The following is a 19,667-nucleotide window of genomic DNA, read 5'->3' as shown; positions in this document are numbered from 1 at the left end:
GAGCTGGAATCAGAAAGCAAGCTCTAGTTCTACTGTTTCCTAATGCATGATTCAGGCCACATCACTGTCTTCCTTGATTCTTGGTTTTTCTTTTCTTTTTTTTGAAGATGGGGTCTTGCTGTGTTACCCAGGCTGGAGTGCAGTGGCACAATCACAGCTCACTGCAGCATCAATCTTCTGGGATCAAGTGATTCTCCCACCTTAGCCTCCCAAGTAGCTGAGCTCATGGGCGGCACGTGCCACTCAATATACCTGGTTAGTTTTTTTGTTTTTTTTTTTGTGAGACAAAGTCTCACTCTTGTCGCCGAGGCTGGAGTGCAATGGCACGATCTCAGCTCACTGCAACCTCCGCCTCCAGGTTCAAGTCATTCTCCTGCCTCAGCCGCCCAAGTAGCTGGGATTACAGGCAGCTGCCACCATGCCCAGATAATTTTTGTGTTTTTATTAGAGACAGGCTTTCCCCATGTTGACCAGGCTGGTCTTGAACTCCTGACCTCAGGTGATCCGCCTGCCTTGGCCTCCCAATGTGCTGGGATTACAGGTGTGAGCCACTGTGCCCAGCTTGTTTTCCTTCTCTTAAAAATTAATGTAACAGTTGGGGCCGGGTGCAGTGGCTCACGCCTGTAATCCCTGCACTTTGGGAGGCCAAGGCGGGCAGATCACCTGAGGTCAGGAGTTCAAGACCAGCCTGGCCAACATGGTGAAACTCTGTCTCTACTAAAAAAAAAAAAAACAAAAAAAAACAAAAATTAGCTAGGTATGGTGGCGGGCGCCTGCTATTTGGGAGGCTGAGGCAGGAGAATCACTTGAACCCGGGAGGCAGAGGTTGCAGTGATCTGAGATTGCACTACTGCATTCCAGCCTGGTCAACAGAGCAAAATCTGTCTCAAAAAAAAAAAAAATTAATATAACAATGATTTGTCCTGTGTACCTCACAGGGCTTTTGTGGGAATCAAGTGAGATAAAGGATGTAAATATAATGATGTACAGTAATAATTTTTCTGATTACAAATTGACCATCATTTCCCATAGATTTTCTTAATTTTGTTATATACACTATATGTGTGCGTGTTTGTGTGTGTGCGTGTGTGTGTGTGTGTATATATCTATATATATATATGTATTTTTTTTTTTTTGAGACAGAATCTCGCTCTATTACCCAGGCTGGAGTGCAGTGGCATGATCGTGACTCACTGCAACCTCTGCCTCCTGGGCTCAAGTGATCCTCCTACCTCAGTCTCCTGAGTAGCTGTGACCATAGGCATGTGCCACTACATCTGGCCAATTTTTTTTTTTTTTTTGAGATGGAGTCTTGCTCTGTTGCCCAGGCTGGAGTGCAATGGTGCAATCTCGGCTCACTGCAACCTCTGCCTCCCGGGTTCAAGCCATTCTCCTGCCTCAGCCTCCCGAGTAGCTGGGATTACAGGCGCCCACCATTACGCCAGGCTAATTTTTGTATTTTTAGTAGAGACGGGGTTTCACCATGTTGGTCAGGCTGGTCTTGAACTCCTGACCTCAGGTGATCTGCCCACCTCGGCCTCCCGAAGTGCTGGGATTACAGGCATGAGCCACCGCACCCAGCACATCTGGTCAATTTTTGTATTTTTTGTAGTAATGGGGTTTTGCGATGTTGCCCAGGCTGATCCTGAGCAGTCCACCCACCTTGGCCTCTCAAAGTGCTGAGATTACAGGCATCAGCCACCGTGCCTGACTGTGCGTATATTTCTTTTCTTTTCTTTTTTTTGAGATGGAGTCTCGCTCTGTCACCCAGGCTGGAGTGCAGTGGCGTGATCTTGGCTCACTGCAATCTCCGCCTCCTGGGTTCAAGCGATTCTCCTGCCCCTCAGCCTCCTGAGTAGCTGGGAATACAGGCGTGCATCACCACACCCGGCTATTTTTTGTATTTTTAGTAGAGATAGGGTTTCACCATGTTGGCCAGGCTGGCCTCAAACTCCCGACCTCAAGTGATCAGCCCGCCTCGGCCTCCCAAAGTGCTGGGATCATAGGCGTGAGCCACCGTGCCCAGCCCCCAGCTGTTATTAAAGCCAGATGACATATGCAGATGGTCCTCACATCTGCCCCTCTGCCTGATGCAGGGCCCCTTCCTTCCTCATTGTCCTCCCGGTCCCTTTCAATATAATTTAATTCAATGAGCATTTATAGAGAGCTACTATATGCTGCTGCACTGCCCTGGAGATCCAGAGAGAAGCAGCTTTTTCCTAGGAATACACTCCCAGTGTATTCCCATTTAACCTGGTACCTCTGCCTCTCTTCACATGTGAAGGCGCAGGGGGAGCTAAAGGGAATGGCTGCAGCTATGCATTCTCACCCCTCCTTTGGTGACCTGGAATGAGTCCCTTGCCCTCCTACAGCATCAGTTTCTTCTCTGTACAAAGAAGGGGTTGATTTTGATCCTCTTGCAAGCAACCCCTCTTACAAGAGGGACAATTTAGAAAATAATTAACGTATTTATGGGAAACATTAGTTAAAATGAAACATTAGCTGTATTGAGTCTTATGGGACAGGAGTTGTAGGTGACTAGAATACCTTGAAAACCAGAAAGTAATCTATAAACATCGGCTTCTGGCCGTCACTAGGGTTGCTATTAGATGAAGTATGCAACGGTGACTTTGCCATCGGGTTAGGTTACTATCTGCAATCACTCTGGGGGAGTGTAGGACAGTGGTGCTTAATATATTGTTAGGAGTCCATTTTCCATAAGTCTCTTGCTTTTTTGCACATCTTGTGAGTAAAGCACACCACAATCTGCCCTTTTGCTCTAGACTATCTTTTTAAGGCTGTTTATATAGTGAACAGCCTTGGAAGCTGGAGATATTGTCTTCTTTGGAGAAAAGGGCAGGCAGGCTTACTGTCCATTATCAAAGCTTCAGGTTCCCTACACTCAGGTGTCCTGTCCTGTAACACAGCCCACTCCATGCTTAGCTTTGTGGCCCTCCTCACACTGCCCTGTGGGAGCTGGGATTTGGGCAATGCTGATGCTGTGGCTACTGCTTCGGCTGTGGGTAATACACAGTCCTTTGTCTCGGGCACAGAAGTCTCATGTCTTCTGCCAGCATCCACAAAACTGTAGCAGGCTACCTTGTTAGCTTTAACGTGGGGTAAAAGCCCAGACTCTTCACAGTTCTCAACAGTTACCTTATCATCTATGATCACTCCAGGGGAAAGGAGAGTTAAACATACTCCATTCATTCCTGTAGGTTCAAAAAATGGGCAAATGACCTTTTGAGGAGTCCCCGTTGTTCCATGTGGAGCCTTGTCTAACTCAAAGCCCTTCTGGGTAAGGACCACACCCCCACCCTGTGTTCTCAAGCAGAGGGCCCCAGAAGATGAATAGAGACATTCCAACCCTCTGTGCTGCCTTTGCTGTCTTAAGATCCTTTTTGGAGTGAACCCCAATCAACTTGTACTTAATCACTCCAGGAAAGATTCAGAGGCCGGGCGCGGTGGCTCACGCCTGTAATCCCAGCACTTTGAAAGCCCGAGGCGGGTGGATCACCTGAGGTCAGGAGTTCAACACCAGTCTGGCCAACATAGTGAAACCCCATCTCTAAAAAATACAAAAATTAGCTAGGCATGATGGCGGGTGCCTGTAGTCCCAGCTACTTGGGAGGCTGAGGCGGAAGAATCGCTTGAACCCGGGAGGTGGAGGTTGCGGTGAGCCGAGATCAAGCCATTGCACTCCAGTCTGGGTGACACAGTGAGACTCCGTTTCAAAAAAAAAAAAAAAAGATTCAGAGTACCCAGTCTTGGCTCAGTTTAAAAAGTTATCAGAGGTGTCTAGAGTAACAAATGGGCTACTTTGGTAGTGCATGAGTTTCCTGACACTGGAGGTCCTGGAGCTGGAGACCAAGCAAAGAAGCAGGAGACCACCTGGTAGGATTTTGCAAAATAATAAGGGGTAGACCTAGGTGACATTTAAGGGCTCTTCTGACCTAAGGCACAAGTGATCCAGTGAATTAGTGGAGCCCACGTGTCCTGAATCCCTGGCTATTACATTTGTGTAGGGCCCCACTGGGTCTTCGCAGCAACTGCTGCTCCCAGCCTGGCCCATAGCACTGCTCCTGGGGACTGGGGCATGATTTGTGTGTCTGGAATAATACCACTCACAATTGTTGGTGCAGAGGTAAGGCAGATAGGAGTGTTTTGGGATCTGGTTATTTCAAGGGCTGAGGCAGCATGCCAGGTTGATTGATAATGACCTGCAGAACTCTATAATAAGCCTCTGAGCTAAGCTGAGGCCTGGAAAGTGGGAATCCTTATACCCCTAGGAATGATCAGCCAGTGCTTCTGTCTGCCCTGGCTATCCACACTTTCCTTCAGTCTGAGGACTCATGACCTTGTTAAAAGGCTTTGGGGTGATAGAGGTGAGAAGTTCTTTAAAGGACTGGACCTCCAAAGAGCCTAGTTAGGTGCCTGTGGGCCAAGATCAAGGTGGGTCACCTGTGAGGGCTTTCTTAGAGCAGCCAACTAGCAAATGCCTTCTCAAGATGGCAACTGGGAATGTTGGTTCTAGAGGTTGCATCCAGATGGAATTTGCTCAGTTTCAGACTGGGACTTATATTAGAAGCTCACTGACCTCTGTGCAAGCCTGGCTGGGTCTCGGGAGCCTATAAGGAAAACTGAATATTCAGGCTTTGCCTGATGCCATTTGGAGGTCCCAGCCTCCTTGGGTTAAAAACTACATGGATCTGCATGGAATTTCTCACCCCACTAGCAGAATAAAGCGGGAGGTGCCCCTGCATTTACTGAAGAGGAGATCATGTTCATTCCACCCACCTGAGTAGCTTGAATGTTCACATTTCCTTCTCTTAAGAGCTTCCAGACAACAGCCATGTCTTCACTGGTCTCTGCGGAAGCCAAGGGAGTGATCATTACGGCAGTGTAGCCAGCTTTGTTCTGATGGTCCACATTGCAGACGCCTGCAAGAGAAGCAATGGGTGCTGGAAAGGCTCCTGAGGGGCCAGGAGCCAGACTCCACTTTAGCCGTTTCAAGGGGACACTGCTTGCTGGTTAGAAAGCCATGGACTAGAGCAATGCTTCCACAGCTGGAGCCAGCGGTTTACATTTGTAGCAGCCTTTAAAGATGGTTTCTTGTCTTCTCTTTTTTTTCTTTCTTTCTTTCTTCTTTTTTTTTTTTGAGACAGAGTCTTGCTCTGTCACCCAGGCTGGAGTGCAGTGGCTCAATCTCGTCTCACTGCAACCTCCACCTCCCAGGTTCAAGCAATTCTGCTGCCTCAGCCTCCTGATAGCTGGGATTACAGGCGTGCGCCACCACACCTGGCTAATTTTTTTTGTATTTTTAGTAGAGACGGGGTTTCACCATGTTGGTCCGGCTGGTCCCAAACTCCTGACTTCGTGAGCCACCCTCCTTGGCTTCGCAAAGTGCTGAGATTACAGGCATGAGCCACTGCGCCCAGCCAGCTGGTTACTTTTCTTGACAAGTTTTCTGAGGATACCCAGCAAGGGAGGCCCACAACAAAGCCAGAGATGGCCAAAGGGCCAGTGGCCATGACTTCATCTCCTAAACTGGAGCACAAGATGTTATTCCCATTTTACAGATGAGGACACTGAGGGCCAGAGAAGTTACATTGTCCACTCATGTGAAGGTGAAGTGGGTCAGGAACACTCAGGTCTGTCCGGCTCTGGTGCTCATCCCTCACCTGCCCATATGCCTGGAATGCCACCTATGGCTGTGCATTTTAGGTTTCACACTCACTAGCTCACGTTTGTGTGTAACAAACTAGTGGCTGTGTTTGTAGGTCCTTTCCAAGGGCCTAGGGGTCTACTGTGCCAAGTACCAGGAGGGTGAACAACACCATGGGATAAACGTGGGAAATCTTCTAGGAACAACCATCTCACTTGAAAAATGGAGGGAAAAAAAAAACTCCACAATTTTTATATTAAAACAATTAAGAATTACATTTCACAATACAATGGAAACCTGGCATTATTTGTTTATTTGTTTATTTTTCTTGAGACAAGGTCTCACTCTGTCACCTAGGCTGGAGTGCAGTGGTGCAATCTCAGCTCACTGCAACTTCTGCCTCCCGGGTTCAAGTGATCCTCCTGCCTCAGCCTCTCGAGTAGCCTGTAGGTGCCCGCCACCATGCCTGGCTAATTTTTGTATTTTTAGTAGAGACAGAGTTTCACTGTATTGGCCAGTCTGGTCTCGAACTCCTGATCTCAAATGATCCACCTGCCTCGGCCTCCGAAAGTGCTGGGATTACAGGTGTGAGCTACTGTACCCAGCCAAAAACCTGGCTTTTTTTTTTTTTTTTTTTTTTCAGACAGTCTCTCTCTGTCGCCCAGGCTGGAGTACAGTTGCATGATCTCGGCTCACTGCAACCTCCGCCTCCTGGGTTCAAGTGATTCTCCTGCCTCAGCCTCCTGAGTACCTAGGACTACAGGCGTGCATCACCAAGCTCAGCTGATTTTTTTTTTTTTTTAATGTATTTTTAGTAGAGATGGGGTTTCACCATGTTGGTCAGGCTGGTCTCGAACTCCTGACCTCAAGCAATCTGCCCACCTCGGCCTCCCAAAGTGTTGGGATTATTACAGGCATGAGCCACTGTGCCTGATTAAACCTGTATTTTTTTTTTTTTTTTTTTTTGAGACGGAGTCTCGCTCTGTCACCAGGCTGGAGTGCAGTGGCGCGATCTTGGTTCACTGCAACCTCCGTCTCCTGGGTTCAAGTGATTCTCCTGCCTCAGCCTCCTGAGTAGCTGGGATCACAGGTGCATGCCACCACGCCTGGCTAATTTTTGTATTTTTTAGTAGAGACCGGGTTTCACCATGTTGGTCAGGCTGGTCTCAAACTCCTGACCTCATGATCCACCCACCTCAGCCTCCCAAAGTGCTGGGATTACAGGCATGAGCCACGGCGCCTAGCCAAACCTGACATATTTTTAAGACTAAGTAGTAAATGAGAACTTTAAAGAAAGTTCTGCTTTGTAGCCCTGGGGATATGTATCCATATTCCTCCCCACCTAAGGAGAGGTAGGGGATCATCAGGCATAGACCAATACCTATTATGTAAATGACCCCACCTCTCAAGGGCGATGGGAAAATCAAACGTCTTTGTACTGTTGCTTATCTGAAAAAATTATATTGCTCTTTTTGTTTGTTTGTTTTTTTGATAGGGTCTTGCTCTGTTGCCCAGGCTGGTGTGCAGTGGTGCGATCATGGCTTACTGTAGCCTCAACCTCCTGGGTTCAAGCAATCCTTCCTTATGTAGCTCCTTTGGGCAACAGAAAAACAATTACACTTAATCAAGTCACTTAGCCTTTCTTAGCATTTCCTCCTCTATAAAATGGGGATAACAACACAACCTACCTTATAGGTGAAATTTATTGAGTTTATTTATTTATTTATTTATTTATTTATTTATTGAGACAGGGTTTGGCTCGGTTGCCCAGGCTGAGGGTGAGTGCAGTGGCACTCACTATAAGCTCTGCCTCCCGGGCTCAAGTGATCCTCCTACCTCAGCCTCCTGAGTAGCTGGGACTACAGGTGCATGTCACCATGCTCAGCTAATTCTTTGTGTTTTTTATAGAAACAGGGTTTCACTATGTTGCCCAGACTGGTCTCGAACTCTTGGGCTCAAGCCATCCATCCACTTTGGCCTCCCAAAATGCTAAGATTACAGGCCCGAGTCACTATGCCCAGCCTAATATATTTAAAGCACTTAGAACAAGCTTGTCCAACCCATGGGCCATGGGGCCACTTATGGCCCAGGACAGCTTTGAATGTGGCCCAACACAAATTCATAAAGTTTCTTAAAGCATTATTTTTAGCTCATCGGCTGTCATTAGTGTTAGTGTATTTTATGTGTGGCCCAAGACAATTCTTCCTCTTCCAATGTGGCCCAGGGAAGCCAAAGATTGGACACCCCTGACTTAGAATCATGCCTAGTACACAGTAAACACTCAGTAAGAGTTCACTGTTATTACTATTATTGTCCAGAATGATATTCTCATAAGGTTTAGGTATCATTGTAAAAATATGGTTTATGAAAAAAATGTCAATTAGTGCTATTTGCAAGTTCTGTGCAAGTGGAAAAAAGCAACATTTGTTTTATATTCCCTCCACCCCACAATTTTCCTTTCTTTTTTTATTTTTCTAGATGGAGTTTCACTCTTGTTGCCCAGGCTGGAGTGCAATGCTGCTATCTCAGCTCACTGCGAACTCCGCCTCCCAGGTTTAAGCAATTTTCCTGCCTCAGCCTGAATAGCTGGGATTACAGGCATGAGCCATCACGCCCCACTAATTTTTGTAGTTTTAGTAGAGATGGGGTTTCTCCATGTTGGTCAGGGTGGTCTCGAACTCCCGATCTCAGGTGATCCGTGCACCTCGGCCTCCCAAAGTGCTGGGATTACAGGCATGAGCCGCCGCGCCTGGCTACCCCATAATTTTTCAAACAATTTTTCAGAAGTGCGCCATGATAATACCAGGCCGTCAGTGGAGACAGAGGCATCAGTCTGCCTCATTTATCAGCAGTTTTCCCTCAAGCTCCTTGGACCACTGCCATGAGCCGGCAGGTGATGGAAGCTAAATAAAAACTCCATACATCTCATAGCTCTGTCCTGATACGGAAGTGAACGTTTGCACTACCTTATTAATAACTTTATTTCTACACCTTGATTATTTTCTGTTTGCTTTTAAGATGTGTAAAGGAGCCTCAGCTTATCAGTTCTCTTTTATCTCTTTAGAAACATGATTTTTAGCTCAGTAGAATGAGGTCTGACACCTGCTCAGGGGCTCAGGAAAGGGACTAGGAGGGGCTAAGGACCCAGGATTTTATTTATTTACTTATTATTTTTGAGATGGAGTCTCACTCTGTTGCCCAGGTTGGAGTGCAGTGGTGTGATCTCGGCTCACTGTAACCTCCGCCTCCTGGGTTCAAGCGATTCTCCTGCCTCAGCCTCCCAAGTAGCTGGGATTACAGGCATGCGCCACCACACCCAGCTAATTTTTGTATTTTTAGTAGAGATGGGGTTTCGCCATGTTGGCCAGGATGGTCTTGAACTCCTAACCTCAGGTGATCCACCTGCCTTGGCTTCTCAAAGTGCTAGGATTACAGGTGTGAGCCACTGCATCCTGCCAGGACCCAGGACTTTACAGAAGATGCTTCAGAGCAGCCATCAGGCAGCAAAGCCAACTCTCCCTGGAGGTGACAGAGGAGCAAGGCTCTCGACAGACATCCTCGGACTCAATAAGCCCTGCAAGGGCATTTGGCAAAATAAAGGACGGATCACTTGGGGTTGAGCCGGCAGAGGTGCACTCTGGCTCTATTCTCAATAATGAGTCACTTCTGTACAGCCCTTTACAGTTTGTAATTTTTTTTTTTCTGGATGCTTAACGACTGCTTCTAAGGACACCCCAGGTTTGGGAGTGTGACAGATCTGTCATCCTCAATATCCCTTCTACAGATGAGAGAAAGTAACGACTCTCTCAACCCATTCTCCCCAACCCCCTTCTTACTTTACCTTTATGCTATTTAGCTATTTCACTATGTTAAAGGGAAAAGTTTCCAAACCACTTTAAAGTCGATGAGTATTAAGTGAATTCTTAGCATCAGCAGATATTTATACCACCCAAATTTTAGTTGTCTCTTCTCTGTCCTGGCCTGGCCCACCCAGAAACTTCTAACAGGCTACAAGACTGTGAGCTACCTAAAGACAAGGGCCATATGTTACTGGTCTTTGGATTCTTCATGCACATAATGGATGTTCCCAAAGTCTCAGTGTCCCAGAAGCATAGATAGGGTAGTAGAAAAAGCCCAGAGTAAGAGACTGATCAATCTTGGTTTGAATTCTGGATTAGCTTCTTACAGGCTCTGTGACCTTCACTGCATTACCTGACATCTCTGAGCCTCAGTTTCCTCACTGGAAAAGGCAATTAAGATCTGCTTCACAATTCCTGCAAGGATTGTACATGACAGTGTGTATGTATATCACACTAAGCCCAGTGTCTGGGATGAGGATGACATTGAAAAAGCGGTAGCTGCTTTATTCACATTCTACACTGATGGCTTCTAACGTTGAATACGGTAACGGAACACAGAGCCATGCTCCATTTAATTATGTGCCTTTCTCAATTGATCTACCATTTTGATGGTATCCATGCATCCATGAAGAACTGAAATCAATAACATCAGCTCACTGTTAGCTATAATTTAGTCTTCTTTTGATGATGTGAAAATCAGAAACAACTTCAGGCTCTCATTATGTACGTTGCCTTTCCCGTTCAGCTGAAGAGACTCAAAGCTGCTTAGCAGAATTTTGAAGACTTGGAAGTTTACTGGAATTTAACCTAGCTCCCAAGAGTCATCCGTCACTCATTCATTTAACAGACGTTTTCATTCAACACCTACTAGGAACCAGGAACTGGTCTAGGTGTTAGGGAAACAGACAAGACAGACAGGAGCCCCTTTTGAGTGAATTAACATTCTGTTGGGTAGAAATCAAAAGCAAAGAGTGTCTCAAGAAAGAAAGAGGGTTCTCTCCTAGACAGAGGTAGGGGCAGCCACTTTAGACAGAGGCACCAGGAAGACTTCTGAGGAGGTGACACTGGGGCTGTGACTTGAATGACGAGAAGGAGCCAGTCACAAGAAGAGCCTCAGGGGGAAGAGTCCAGGTAGAAGGCAAATACAAAAATCCCAGGAGGGAATGACCTTGGTGAGTGAGGCCAGCGTGGCTGGAGTGGAGGGAAGGAGGAGATGGTGGCGGCAGCAGAGACGGCCCAGGCAGGTGGGAGCCAGGGCAGGTGGGGTCCTGAAGGCCAGGCTGAAGAAGCCGCCTCTCATGCTAACAGCAATAGGAGGCCACAGGAGGGATTTTAGCCAGACAGGACCCAAGTTAGGGAAAGCCGTTGGATCCTAAATTCAGACTTTTGATGTTCATTTAAATTCCCACCTGAGGCCTCCTAAAAGAAGAGTTATGCTCTACCTCCTAGATGGCAGAAATGAAAAGAGGAATGGGACCGACTTTTCTTTGTTTTTTTTTTTTTTGAGTCCAGGTCTCGCTCTGTCACTCACACTGCAGTGCAGTGGTGTGATCACGGCTCACTGCAGCCTCAACTTCCTGGGTTCAAGAGATCCTCCCACCTCAGCCTCCTGAGTAGCTGGGACCACAGGCGTGTGCCACCACGCCTGGCTAATCTTCGTATTTTTGGTAGAGATGGGGTTTCACCATGTTGCTCAGGCTGGTCTTGAACCTCTGAGCCTAAGCGGTTCACCCGCCTCAGCCTCCCAAAGTGCTGGGATTATAGGCGTGAGCCACCACGCCTGGACCAGTATTGACTTTAAACCCTGGTAGCACACTTAGTTATTGGGTGATCTAGGGCAAGTTTGCTGACTTTTCTGAATGTCACTTTCATGGTCTGTAAAGAGGGATAATCATACTATTCTAATAATAAATTTTTATTATTAAATGAAATAATTATATTCATTATTATATAAATTATATTTATAATTATAAAGACAATATAATTTATAATTAATATAATTTATAAATATAATTTATCATAAATTTAAATTATATTTAGCAGGTGCTAAATACTTAGCAGAAGGCCACATCTGTGGGGATCATTTGGGGTTTTATACCTCTTGTATGTACCCTGCTAGACAGCCCCATACAGCCTTCCTAAACTCATAGATGACATTTGACCGAGGCCCATGCACTTTCGCTCAGCCTCATCATGCACCTGTCTTTGATTGACTGTTAACTACCCCTTTCCAGTCTGTAACCCTGATTCTACTCTCACTTTCCTGAGGAGATCGAGGCCATCTGAGGCCAGTGGCCTCCACCTCCCTGCTCTCCTCAACATCTCTCTGCACTGTTACCCACTTTCTCCTTTTTTTGCTTCCATCTCAGAGAAATGAATAGCCCAGCGTCTTGCCTCGGCTGCCCTCACCTGCCTCCGCTGTGGAGTCCAGGCTTTCCCGGCTCCTCCCAGACCTTGCTTTGCCAAGTGGCTTCTCTCTTTTGTATCTTTCACCTTCCTCCTTTTCTCTGTCTCTGATTCTCTGTCAGTCTCTATCTCTTCCTTTTTCTCTCCCTCTCTCTCTTTTTCTGCCTGTCTCTGTCTCTCATTCTCTTCCTCTCCATCTCTCTCTTTGTCTGTCTCTCTGTCTCTCATTCCCTGTCTCTGTCCCCCACCTTATCTGTTCCTCTTCTTTCTTGGATTCTTCTTCTCAGTCAAAAAATATGTTCAGAGCTCCTCTCCCCAAACAAACACACAAAACCAACTCTCTGAAGGCTCTCCCACCTCCTTCAGCCAAGACACCCCATCGCTGCCTTCCCCAAGCCTGTCGCTTTGCTCCTTCCACTCTGCTAGCTGGTTTCCTCCCAACATGCCCCTAAAGCAGCTGTCTCCAAAGTCACCAGTGGCACTCTCCGTCCCCTCCATCTGCCAAACCCAGGCATCATCCTTCAGGGACCCTGCAGAATCTGACACAGTTGACAATCTTTGTTTTTCATGGGCTGTTCTTCCCCATCAGCCACAATGCTCTTATTTCTTCTAGTTATCACACGACTGCCTGGGTCTCCTCCACTGACGTGTTCTCTCTCTCTCTCTGCACAGGATAACCAAGAGCAAAAGAGGACTCCTCTCCTAAAGGCCTCATTGCATGTGCTCTGGCTGGCCCCACCCAAAGCTCTGTTGCCCTTTCATTTTGCATCTGGAATTCTCAATAGCCTTTGCACATTTCCGCAGAGATGATCCACTGGAAACTAAAAATCTGCCCCAAACTGAATTATCCTTTCTGCTTCCTCCACTTTGGTCCTTCTCCTCTTGCAGCCCACTGCCTTCTCAACCATCCAGGCTTGACAGAGAGCTCCAACTCACCTCACCAGTCCGGCACTACCCTCCCAATGGCTTTTTTTTTTTTTTTTTGAGACAGGGTCTCTCTCTGTTGCCCAGGCTGGAGTGCAATGGCACTATCTCAGCTCACTGAAACCCCCACCCACCCCATGCTCAAGTTATTCTCCTGCTTCAGCCTCCTGAGTAGCTAGGATTACAGGCATGTGTCACTACCACCCAGCTAGTTTTTGTATTTTTAATAGAGAGAGGGTTTCCCCATGTTGGCCAGGCTGGTCTTGAACTTCTGACCTCAAATGATCCACACGCTTCGGCCTCCCAAAGTGCTGGGATTACAGGCGTGAGCCACCATGCCTGACCTCCCAATGGCTTTTTGCTGTTTGGTTCCTACCATCCTCACCTATTACAAGCCCTCACTACCTCTCTGTGGACCTCTGCAATGGCCTCCTGTCTGCCCTGCCACCTCCTCTCCTGCTCCCTTCACTAACCCACCCCTACTGTCAAACGACTCTTTTAGAGAATTACCCTGGTTATGGAGTTTCCTACAAAAAAATCTGCACTGACTTCCTGGGACCTTCCAAGCAGGGTTCAGCCTGGCACTCCAGGTCTTCCATTTCTCTATGTGGTGGCTCCAACTCACCCTTCCAACCTTAATTCCCATCCCATCCAAACTAGAAGCTTTCTAGTCTCCAGGCATTTTTCCCTGTCTAACCTCCATGGAGTTCCTTCTGCCTGGAAGACTGTCTGCCTGCCGGAGCCCTACCTGCTCCAGTGCACCTTTGCCGCTCCCTGAACTAGACACGCTCTCATTTCAGTTCCTAAATCGCATTCTCTATCTCTCTTTCATGAGCCACTATCCAGCTCCATCCCAATTGCTAGGCTGTGAGCTCCCAAGAAGCAGAGGGCTCACCTGGCTCACCTTTGCATCCCTGGTAGTAGCCAGTATGGACCTCATGTGTAGTCAATAAATATCTAATGAAAGATGAATGAATCAAGTTGAGTCAAATTGGTCAAATGGAGCCATGACCTTTGTTAAAAAGTATCTTCTGAAGATGGGAAAATGCCATTTTCCCTAGAGGCAGTACGGTATATAGCTCTGGAGGTGGACAGACTGAGTACAAAACCTGACTCTACCCTTGACCAGCGCTGTAACCTGAGCAAGTTTTATAACTCTTGAGCCTCAGTTTCCTTAGCTGCAACATGAGAACAATACCCACATCACAGGAATGCTGTGAAGAACAAATGAGGCAAACACAGGCAAAGTGGTCTAGTCCAGTTCCTGGAACACAGAGGGAACTTTCAACAGTGAAGCATTTCCTTGCCAGAAAGAAATGTGGTACAAGAATTGCCCTTCAAGTCATTCCATCAAAAAGACACCTGCATTTATATGCTATCACAGCACAATTCACAATTGCAAAGACATGGAATCAACCTAAATGCCCGTCAACCAATGAGTGGATAAGGGAAATGTTATGTGTGTATATATATATAATAAATATATAATGTATACATACATATACATACAATAAAATGTTATATATATGTATATGCACAGACACACATACATACATTCCACGGAATACTACTCAGCCAGAAAAAAGAACAAAACAATGTCTTTTGCAGCAACTTGGATGGAACTGGAGGCCATTATTCTAAGTGAAGTAACTCAAGAACGGAAAACCAAATACTGCATGTTCTCATTTAAATGGGAGCTAAGCCACAGGTACACGAAGACATACAGAGTGGCATAATGGACAATTATACCAGAGAGTCAGAAGAGGGGAGGGCGGAAGGCAGTGAGGAAAAGCTACCTATTGGGTACCATGTATGCTATTTGGGTGATGGGTATACTACAAGACCAGACTTCACCACTGTACAATTCATCCATGTAACCAAAAACCACTTGTACCTTTAAAGCTATTGAAATTTTTGAAAAAAATTTTAAAAATTGCCCTGCTCTTCAAGGAGGGACCCAGACTGTATGAATGCAACCACTTCTGACCTGTCTCCAGCAGCAGCTTCGCGATGGAGAAGTTGGAGTGGGACACGCTGTAGTGAAGGGCCGTGTTCCCGTTGCGATCGGCCAAGTTGACAAGCAGCTTCAGGAAGTGTGGGGAGTGAGGCTGGACCTCGTGGAGGTAGGAGGCCACCACAACAGGGCTAGACAACTTCCGGCTGGAGACGCGGAACCACTCTTGACTGATGGTGTTCAAGCTTTGCCTCTGAAACCCCAAAAGAGACCAATTCCAAGAGGTTCCCCGGCCAGCAAGAGTTCCTCCCTTACACAAGGAAAGACAGCTTTGGCCTCTGTGCCTGCAGCTCCCTCCAGCTTGCCGTGTGATTTATTCCTGAAGGGCTCAGAGCTGGTAGGGTTAGGAATGCAGCAACATACTTTGTACTTGTGCGATCAGCCCCCTCTGGGAGTGGAAAGGAAGACTGGGAGGACAGCCTAGTAACCAGTAACAAGGCACTTAACTGGAAAAAGTTTGAGTCTGCGGGAAGTTTAGCTCACACCCCCCAGTAAGAAGTTTAGCTCACACCCCTGGTATGCGCACAATTACAAAGGCCCTCTCCTTCCCCCTCACACAGCCAGCCCACAATGACCTTTCCCCAGACTCTACCAGGACACCTGCGTGTGTTTAATAGGCATAGCTGGAAAATCGCAACATCTTACTAATGGGAAACATGCATGCGAAGGCAAACAACATCTCCAATTTATGCTTGAAATAAAACCCAAACAGGTGTGCTTGACATGTTTGGCTTTTAAGCTTTGCAAGGACCTTGAGAGTAAATGGTTTAAGAACCCACGGCAGGACCCTGCTATCTGCAGCATTCAGCTCCTCTGGGACCATGAACGAGAAGAGTTCCAGAGCCAATGACATCAACTCTTGTGTGTGACATGAGCTCAGTGTTTAAAGGGTATTTACCTAATGGGGAAGAGAAGCTATTGAGAAGTGATTATGATAAATGATTGCATACTCATGCTGGGAAGAGTCCTAGACTTGGGAGTCACTGAATCGATGTGACACAGTTTAATCCCTGGCTCAGCCGGGCGCGGCAGCTCTCGCCTGTAATCCCAACACTTTGGGAGGCCGAGGCGGGTATATCACCTGAGGTTGGGAGTTCAAGACCAGCCTGACCAACATGGAGAAACCCTGTCTCTACTAAAAATACAAAATTAGCCGGGCATGGTGGCTCAGGCCTGTAATCCCAGCTACTCAGGAGGCTGAGGCAGGAGAATCGCTTGAACCCGGGAGGTGGAGGTTGTGTGTGAGCGCACCATTGCACTCCAGCCTGGGCAACAAGAGCGAAACTCCATCTCAAATTAAAAAATAAAAATAAATAAATAAATAAAATCCCTGACTCAGCTGTGGGACCTTGGAAGTCATACAACCTTTTTGATCCTTACTTGCCCTGTTATAAAATAGGAGTAAAAGGGGACTGGCCCCTTACCTTCCATGGCTCTACAGAGTGAGGTCCTTACACACCTGCTTCTTCCTCTAAGATGGGGGCAAGGGAGACAGTATCTGGTGCTTTGATCTTAACATGGGTGTGGTGCCAGGCTTGCATATCCTCTGATCAATTTTCTAGAGCAGAATCAGTGGAATCTTTTGTGGCTGAAACACTTTAATAAATCAGAGTATCTCCTTTATCCATGGGATCTTCAAGAAAATCTGGAGAAAGATCCTAATATTAAGGAACAGAGGGGTGGATTTTGTTTTTTGTTTTTGTCCGTTTATTTGGTTGGTTGGTTTCTTTTGAGAGTCTCGCTCTGTGGCCCAGGCTGGAGTGCAGTTGTATGATCTCAGCTTGCTGTAACCTCCACCTCCTGGGTTCAAGCAATTCTCCTGCCTCAGCCTCCCAAGTAGCTGGGATTATAGGCGCGGGCCACCACACCCAGCTAATTTTTGTATTTTAGTAGAGACAGGGTTTTGCCATGTTGGCCAGCCTGGTCTTGAACTCCTGACCTCAGGTGATCCATCCATCTCGGCCTTCCAAAGTGCTGGGATTACAGGCGTAAACCACTGCGCCCGGCCGAGTGGTGGATTTTGAATGAAGAGCTAAGAAAGACCTTAGTTCGATAATTCAATTAAGAATAAGTGACAGGAGTTTTGATCAATATCCACATCACATATTGGTTCTTTTTTTTTTCTCTGTGTTTTTGTGACAGGATCTCACTCTAGCGCTAAGGCTGGAGTGCAGTGGTGCAATCACAGCTCACTGCAGCCTCAACCTCTGGGGCTCAGGCGATTCTCCCACCTCAGCCTCTGAGTAGCTGGGACTACAGGCGTGTGCCACCACGCCAGGCTAATTTTTTGTATTTTTTTGTAGAGACAGGGTTTTGCCATATTGCCCAGGCTGGTCTCAAACTCCTGGGCTCAAGTGATCCACCTGTCTTGGCCTCCCAAAGTACTGGGATTACAGGCGTGAGACACTGGCCCTGGCCCTACATATTGGTTCTTTAGGGAGCAACTATTTGTCAAATCAGCTAAGATAAAATAACAAAAATGAGTTGGGTAAGAAATAAACACTGATGAATTGATGGTTTTTACTTCTAGGGCTCTTTTGCAAAGGAGAGCAAAATGGCTTTTAAAAATGCTTACGGGTTGTTCCACCATGGGTCTTACAGCTGCTCTCATAACTTGGGAAAATGTGTCTGTGCCAATATCCCTTGATTAAAAGTAGAATCACTATGTGTTTAAATCTCTGTAAGCCATGAAGGTGTGAAGGAGCCAATGCGTATTTTCTTGTTTTCAGTCTCTTGACCCAGAGGTACACTTCAAGAAAAACAGTAATGACTACAGAATTAAACGTCAGGGTTTGAGACGAATGGAAACATGCCATCCACCACCTTCATTTTACTGATGAAGAAACAGAGACCCTGAGCATCGAACTGACTTGCCTAATATCTCACAGATGAGGGTCCTGGGAATAGAACCTTCAGTTCCCATTCTACATGCTTTTCACACTCTGCCCACAGTCCCCTCAAACCACAGGGCCATGGTGAGCCTAAGCCACAGAGTTTGATGACAGACACTCATGGTGCATTACCTAATGACGCATGGGAAGCGCCTCTGAGCCCCCGGCCTGCTTTCTTGTGCATATCCATGGGCTCCACTTCCTCAGTGTGACCCATCACTTCAGGCAGCAGTGCTTGGGTAAAGGAGAGAACACCCAGAGGAAATGGGCCCTGGCCTGCACACTCACATCACTGCCTCACACTGTGCACTGTACACTCACACTACTCACACCACTGCACACTCACACCACTGCCTCACACTCACAACACTCACACCACTGCACACTCACACCACTGCACACTCATTCCACTGCCTCACACTGCACATTCACACCACTGCACACCCACACCACTGCCTCACACTGTGCACTGTACACTCACACCACTGCACACTCATACCACTGCCTCACACTGTGCACTCAACACTCATACCACTGCACATTCACACCACTGCCTCACACTGCACACACATACCACTCGCACCACTGCACACTCATACCCCTGCCTCACTGTGTGCTCACAACACTCACACCACTGCACATTCACACCACTATCTCACACTGTGCACTGCACACTCACGCCACTCACACTACTGCATACTCCCACCACTGCCTCACCCTGTGCACTGTACACTCACAGCACTCGAACCACTGCATACTCACACCACTGCCTCACACAGCACACTCACAACACTCACACCATTGCACATTCACACCACTGCCCCACACTGCACACTCACACTGCTGCATATTCACACCACTGCCTCACACTGTGCACTGTACACTCACACCAATGCACACCCACACCACTGCCTCACACTGCATACTCACACCACTGAACATTCACACCACTGCCTCACACTCACACCACTCACACCACTGAACACTCACACCACTCACACCACTGCACACTCACACCACTGCCTCACACTGCACACTCACACCACTCACATCAGTGCACACTCACATCGCTGCCTCACACAGCACACTCACACCATTCACATCACTGCACATCCACACTACTGCCTCACACTGTAAACTGCACACTCACACCACTGCACACTCACATCACTGCCTGCCTCACACCACTGAATGGGACCAAAGTCACCCTGGCAGAGCTAACGTCCTAAACAGAAGGGAAATCTTTACACGACAATGAAAAATTAGAGTACCAAGAGCTGGTCCGTGGTGGTCCCAGTTTCTGGCAGATGCTGGCTCAGTGCCCGGCATGCATTAAGAAATTCTTCTGAGGGTTTATATCTAAATAAAACAAACATATATACACATATTTATATAATCATTCTTCAAGTTGATAAACAAGACTTTCACTCTCCTCCTCTTTCACATCTCAGCAGCTCAAAAATCCAAACTGGGCAACTGCCCTAGGAGAGGGTGAGCTGCAAAAATCTGGAGTGACCATGGTGTGCGCCGATGTGACTTGGCTTCTGAATGCTTCTGAAGATGAGCCAAGTGTGTTGCCCATTTAATCCTGCTTTTGTCAGGGGCTGGGGCCAATAACCAAAGCATTTAGGTGGGGGGTCGTGGTAGGGGGTGGTGGACAGGCCCAACTGCATTTCCTGGCATGCTGGGAAGGGGAGGCCTGTCTTTCTGACTTTGGACCAAACATTTTCTGCCTGGGAGACTGGAAAAAAAAATCAAAGAATCCAATCCATACCAGAAAATTTCTTCAGGTTATTCTTCCATGAAGGACACCATAAGTACCAACAGAGTCAGTAATATGAGACTCATCGAAGCTGGGGTGTCCACAGTGACAAGCACTCTTCCTGCGTTGATCTGAAGGCAGGCTC

General features: G+C 47.1%; 1 protein-coding gene across 6 annotated transcripts in view; it reads right to left on the bottom strand.

Annotated features, from left to right (window-relative positions):
- Positions 1 to 19,667, bottom strand: part of KANK4 (KN motif and ankyrin repeat domains 4) — a 92,064-nt gene that overhangs the window by 12,161 nt on the left and 60,236 nt on the right. For all 6 annotated transcript variants that reach the window (XM_003949429.6, XM_024346237.3, XM_016919696.4 and 3 more), the window contains 3 exons: positions 19,032 to 19,119; positions 14,843 to 15,062; positions 4,798 to 4,940 (listed from right to left, as the gene is read on the bottom strand). In XM_003949429.6, the coding sequence (XP_003949478.3) occupies positions 4,798 to 4,940; positions 14,843 to 15,062; positions 19,032 to 19,119 (451 nt within the window). The remainder of the gene's footprint in view (positions 1 to 4,797; positions 4,941 to 14,842; positions 15,063 to 19,031; positions 19,120 to 19,667) is intronic.

This window comes from Pan troglodytes, chromosome 1, assembly GCF_028858775.2.
Source record: "Pan troglodytes isolate AG18354 chromosome 1, NHGRI_mPanTro3-v2.0_pri, whole genome shotgun sequence".
NCBI lineage: Eukaryota > Metazoa > Chordata > Mammalia > Primates > Hominidae > Pan > Pan troglodytes.
Note: the sequence above shows the minus strand (reverse complement) of the source record. Positions and strands in the feature narration are given on the sequence as shown.